This window comes from Mytilus trossulus, chromosome 9, assembly GCF_036588685.1.
Source record: "Mytilus trossulus isolate FHL-02 chromosome 9, PNRI_Mtr1.1.1.hap1, whole genome shotgun sequence".
Classification (NCBI taxonomy): domain Eukaryota; kingdom Metazoa; phylum Mollusca; class Bivalvia; order Mytilida; family Mytilidae; genus Mytilus; species Mytilus trossulus.
In genome coordinates, this window is record NC_086381.1 from 63,870,171 (window position 1) to 63,876,655 (window position 6,485).

General features: G+C 32.8%; 1 protein-coding gene across 1 annotated transcript; it reads right to left on the reverse strand.

Moving 5' to 3' along the window:
• Positions 1–284: 284 nt before the first annotated feature.
• Positions 285–4,118, reverse strand: LOC134684845 (uncharacterized protein KIAA1958-like). The gene is made up of 2 exons (XM_063544154.1): positions 3,818–4,118; positions 285–1,489 (listed from the first exon to the last, which is right to left on the reverse strand). The coding sequence occupies exons 1-2, from the start codon at positions 4,116–4,118 to the stop codon at positions 285–287; spliced, it is 1,506 nt and encodes a 501-aa protein (XP_063400224.1).
• Positions 4,119–6,485: the final 2,367 nt, after the last annotated feature.

Here is a 6,485-nt window from a genome sequence, read left to right on the forward strand (position 1 = left end):
AGTACACACTTGTCAGTACACATCGATTACCTGAGGGCCAATAACAGCTTTCATACGCAAGAAATAGTTCGAACTTGTGTCTACCTCATTTTAATAAATTTGGCTTTACAAATATAAGAATAATGAAAGATGATTGTTTAAAGTTCTTTTTAAAAAGTTTTTTTTTTAAAAACAACAGTTGCAGTTCTAGAATTATTATTTTTTTCAAAGTTCAATCAACTGCATCCTGGGAAAGATGGCGCCGAAAATTGTGGAAAGAAGATGTCATCACAAAGTTGTCAAAATTACTGGTTTCCTGAATGATTCATGTGGTAATTGTAGACATGTACAGTGGAATTATTCACCTCAAACTGTTTTTGATACATTGGAGCTCGTGGTAAGTTATTAATCTGTTGCATTACATTATGACTCGTATTGTTTATCTGTGTCAAAGGCATTCTCGTGTCGTTAGCAATGCCAATGGCGAAATTTTGCTGTAGGCTAGAAATAGAACCCGATGATACGACTGGGACAATAGCGTTTGGGGTTTCACCAGTGTTGGATTCTCCCTGGAGTATGGCAGAGTAATCCCTTTTTTGCTTATCACTGGAATCTGAATGATAAGAGTTTAAGCTTCTTTCACATTTGTGGCCAGTTATCTTCATAATTTCCCTGTCAGAGACACCTGAGTGTGCCAAAACGTTGATTGTTGTAGCTCTGATACAGTGGTTGGTGTATACTTTGGTTAAACCAGCATCTTTTGAGATGGCCTTCATCATTTCATTCAACATCCTTTCTCCATAGGGCCTACTGGTGTACCATGTTGTGTCGGAAGCTAAAAACTTGATTCTCGGAAGCTGAAAGAAGCATTCAGACTTAGGGTTACGTTTGTCCATATACAATTCAAAAGATTCCACTGGACAGCCTTCCTTATATGTTGCGTAAATTCTTGGTGACTTCTCAAAATTATCATCCCCAAGTCCCCCTCTGTGATTTTTTGTTGTTTCACTTACAACCATTTCAATATACTTGAAACCTCTGTCATCTTGGTTAATAGCAAACGTTTTGTCAGTAAAAGTTCTTTGGTTCTCACGACCGCGTCTTCCAAAACCAAGTAAAATGTCGAACCAAACCTTACGTAGTAGTGCTTTAGGATTTTTGGTGGAGAGAACACCTGACAACCTTAGCTTTTCAAGGTCTCCATCTGAGATTGACAAGTGATGCTTTGTGACATCAAGGCCTTCCCTTTGCAATTTTTTTATCATAGCTGTAAACATTTGGTTAGATTTGTGAAAATCCTGTTTATCTTCAAGTAGAGAGAATGATTTGTTGTGTGGTGGTGCTCGTAAATATCTATTTATAGACGCTCTTATGCTTACAAAAGTGCTCTTTGCATATAGTTGACCATCTGTTTTTCGAACCTCTGCATAAAAATTTCTAAGAATATGATCAAGCTGTTCTGTTGAAAATTGCTCAAAGTTTGAGTCTTGTTTTGTTTCAGTCAACCATTCTGTAAGAAGAAAAAAAAAGAATTTTAATGATAAATATATCATTCTATTTTTAATTTAATAGTTATTTACATGTATACTAGTGCAACATTGTCGTTTGTTAATTCCATTTTAATTATAATGCAACAACATTTGTAAAATTCATTTTGATTGGATAACAACACTTATTTACACAATTGATGCTATGGAACGGAAACACAGACAGCATATGACAAGTTGTAAATACATGTTTTAACATTGTTTTTGTCAGTTTTAGAGTGGAGATGACAATATAAGCTTCGACGGCATCAATTGGGGATTTGATGGTCGCAAATATCTGCTAACTCTCTGATAATGCATCGCTAGTTAACTTAATTTGCGACCATCAAATCCCCAATTGATGCTGTGGGAGCTTAAAATACAATACAGTTATCTCCTAATTGATGCCATCAAAATTTGTGATGTTATCCAATGAAAATGATCTTTTTATTTCAAGCTGCGATGGCATCAATTTGTGATTTGATGGTCCCAAATACCGGTTAACTGTCTCTGTCAAGGCATCGCCAGTACACCTAATTTGCGACCATCAAATTACCAATCAATGCCGTCAGAGCTTGATATTTAGAACAGTATTTTAAAATTTTAAGTGCTTGATTTGACTTTGTTTTCTGTCTGCAAGTTTTATTAGAATAAACATAACAATTTTTTTTAGAAAATCTGACAGCATGAATTGTGTGATTAAAATACAGTTTCACAAATGATATCAGATATGTTCCTTAGGTCGTAACTACAATTCCCTTCCCTTTCATGAATATGACCTACCGAGTAAGACTATTTATCAGATTTGATATCACACAGGCATCACAACGGGTGCCACGTATGGAGCAGTTCTGCTTACCCTTATTGAGCACCTGAGATTACCCCTAGCCTTTGGTGGGGTTCGTGTTTATTCTTTGTTTTTCTATGTTATGCCATGTGTACTATTGTTTGTCTTTTTAATTTTTAACCATGGCGTTGTCAGTTTGTTTTAGATTCATGAGTTTGACTGTCCCTTTGATATCTTTCGTCCCTCTTTTTTATCTCCTAAGCACTGTTTATATAATATCTGTGTCTAGTTTTTTACAATGTATTTTTGCAAATTGATGGCCACTTTTAATATAAAAATAAGAAGACGAGTATGATTGTTAATGATTATGAGACAATTATCAACCGATAATTAATTAATTGTATTTTAAGCTCAGGCGTCATCAATTGGGGATTTGATGGTCGCAAATACCCGTTTACTGTCTCTGCTTACGCGTCGCCTGTAAACTTAATTTGCAACCATCAAATCCCCAATGGATGCCATCAGAGCTTAAAATACAATACAGTTATCTCCTAAATTTAAAGCTCCGACGGCATGAATTTGGTATTTGGTGGTCGCAAATACCTGTTTACTGTCTGCGCTAACGCTTCGCTAGTAAAATAATTTGCGACCATCAATTCCCCAATTGATGCCTTCAGATCTTGAAAATACAATGCAGTTGTCTTCTAAATTTAGGACTGTGTAAGTGGCAATTGAACAGCAGTAATTTTCAAACTACAATCCTGTTATTTCTTATAACTCTAAGGCAATATTGGAATAAAGTAAATTCAGAAATTATTGCGTTTATTTAAAATTGCGATTTTATCATTTAAGACTAAAATGCATTTCTTATTTTTGCGATATTGAAAAAAAACCTGTTGAGATCATATAAAGAATTTCAAAATCCAATTTTAAATTATTATGATTATAACCCTGTCGCACTTGTCGCAATAATTTCTGAATTTACAGTATTGTAAAGAACTGATTTTATGTTCCTTGAAGACTGAAAGATATAAAAGATATGCAGAAAAAAGGTTGTGTACCGGGGTTCGATTCCCCGCCTAAGCGTTATATTGTATGGTTTTGCTGGTGCAAAATGGGCAGATTGCTTAGTGGCCCTGCACAACCATTTTTCTGTCGAGATTTGGATATACATAAAATTTTTGTTTTAATTTGTGAATTTTTGCATGTAAAAACTTTCCTTCTTGATACAAAAATCTATTGAAGGTACATGTACTAGTACTTAGAACTCAAGATGTGTATTTATGTCAGTCTTTAAAAAAAATATATTCAGAAACTGCTCTGTCCAACAAAATTATTATTCTTTATTTGCCTTGTTATGAAATAAATGTTTTAGGTTTGTATATTTATATGTGTGTTATTTTGGAGAGACTGAAAAGAAAGGTGTTTACTATATAAAAAGAAAAAGATATAGGATATGGAATTTGGGATAAAGCTGTGCAGATCATACACTGTACGATTCTGCTTTTTTAGAATTGACACCTACGCTTGAATATTTTGACGCCATATTTTGTCTCTCTTTTTGTTGAAGTACTCTCTGTTTCACAAATGATTTTTTCCAACGCATCATCGTCAAGTTTTGCGAATCTGCTTGTTACTTCTTGTTGTATTTCCATGGCTGGTACAGATACATGTACGTCGTCTGCTGACAGTGCTGTTGTTTCGGGAGATTCATGACTTTCGGTCTCCTCAATGGCATGAATTGCCTCGGCGAGTTCCTCATCGCTTTGGGATGCTTCAATTTCCATTTCTTCCAACACATCTGACTTCAACTCAAAGTCTGGCATAATCAACTGCCCTTAAAGTTCAATTTCCTCGCTATCGTACAAATACTCAGATTGGTCTTCCATTTTGTTTGTAAATAAACGCGTAGGAATATATGTGATACGGCTTCAAATACCCGATGACATTTCAACCGTGGAATTGATGCTATGCAAATTATGGGATTAACCAATGAGAATTAAGAAAAACGTTAAGACTGCATTAGAATGTTTTATAAAATTATTAACAATCAGGCTCCAGATTTTCTATATGACTTGGTTTCAAAATTTGTATCTGATATAAGTTATTACAATTTACAAAAGAGACACAATATAACAATTCTAGTGATTCTTTTATTGGTTTATCAACATTCTTATTTCCCAGCATCCATAACATTGTGGAACACTTTAGATATTAATATTAGACAGAGCCCTACATTTTCATTTTTGAAAAGCAAATTGCGTATGCTATAATATAAGAATCAAAACCCCTACGAGACTTTTTTTACTCTGAAGACCGTTTAATATCTTTGCTACATGCAAGGTTGCGAAACCATTGTAGCACTCTTCAATCTGATTCGTTTAATGCAAACTTAGTAGAAAATGTCAATTGTTTATGTGGCTTCATCAATGAAGATGCTAAATAATATTTATTATATTGTTACAATTTTTCATCACAAAGGCTTTTAATGATCAATGAAATCAATGTTTTTGCTGTGAATATTACAATTGAGTTATTGTCCTCTGGTGATGAGTCATTGAGTTCTGTAGAAAATTATAGTGTTTTTCTATTTGTACAAAAGTATATAAAAAGTACCAAGCGTTTTTCTCAACGTAGACAACCTTATTCGGTAATTCTGTAATAGATCTTACTAGGATATGAACAATGTATGCTCTTAGGGGTATGATAATCAAATGATCTTTATCATTGACTTTTGTATTTCAATGGATTTAGGTAAAAAACAAATTGATACTTACAATTACGTGTAGATTTATTCCGTTTTACTGTTAACCCGTAACTATTAACTACGAGTGTGTATTTAACATTTTAACAAATTCACACGCATGACTTGTCATGTACACTAACATTTTTTTATCTTACACTGTTTGGTGGGTTTTCTTTTAGTTCTTTTGAATTAGGCGCATTCGATTTGTTATACTAAGTGGTAAATATCAATTAAATCGATTCTTAAAATTTATATGTAATTTATTTTTTATATTTTCATGCTAAATAGTAATTGATTTAATTCATGTTTATGTACATTGTAATGCTCATTCATGCGTACATGTATGTATTTATTGGAGAAGACGTTACTAACTAAGTTGAAAAACTTGTGTCTGATTCATTTGTCATTTTTGAACAATAAAATATGTTTAAACTAACTGACGTTTGAACCCCTCAATATAAAATCAAGATAAATTATGTAACACGTCAAATGACTACTTAAATCGGGAAATAAAAGTTAAATTAAACTAAAGTGAACTTTACCCTATGGATCTGGCACTTTTTAAAAAATTATTCTTCTATCAATGGAGACCCTAGATATGTTTAATTTGTGAATCACTTCAATCTGGCTAAAACAACTTTAAAAAAAACAATTGTTATTATTCTTTTATTTATTTTACTTCTTCCTTTGTAGCATTTTCACAATTAGCAAGCAATGTGAATAGGTTTCAATCTTAATTGACAAACAAAACATATAATTTTAATTTAAGCAAAAGCACTAACGTTATATGTGTTAGTAATCCATGCATCATGCTTATCAATGTAACCACATGTCGGTACAATCTTCATTCAACAAGCTAATGGGTCAAATACATAATGATAATATCGATTTGATATAAAGCATCATGAAATGCCAAGTATGGGCCTTTGTAGCTTGATGTTTTGGTGTGAGCCAAGTCTCAGTGTTGGAAATTGTACTTTTACATTTTTGTACCTATAAAGTTGTTTTTTTTACAAATTGTGACTTTGAGAATTGTTTCATTGTAACTTATATGACATGTACATCTTCTAAAATATATTTACTCTTTGGGCAGGCATTTTACAGTTTGGCCATTGACAAACAAAAACGACTGACGCAAACAGTAGAATAATTGTTAAATAAGTTTCCCATCAATATAGACTGATAGAAAAGTTAATTGATCATTTGTTGGTTGCGTATCGTCCAGTTGGAAATATTCCATGCACGTTCATGAAGATTGATGTAAAGAACAATTAGTTACAGAAATTCACACAATACATTTTTTTTATTCTATTTATCTTTCATAATATTTCTTCATTCTTTTCGTAGTTTTGTCGAAGCACTCACGCAACTGCTTTTGATTTTTTTTCTTTTCAAAACAGTATAATTGAAATTAACTACCTTTTCGATAATTGCATTAAAAGAAAAT

Bases quoted from the DNA above. Each gene is read 5' to 3' on its own strand.
- LOC134684845 (XM_063544154.1), bottom strand. From the start codon at position 4,118: ATGCCAGACTTTGAGTTGAAGTCAGATGTGTTGGAAGAAATGGAAATT. The intron at 1,490-3,817 runs GTAGGTGTCAAT...TTCTTCTTACAG, and splicing joins TGGCGTCAAAATATTCAAGC to AATGGTTGACTGAAACAAAA.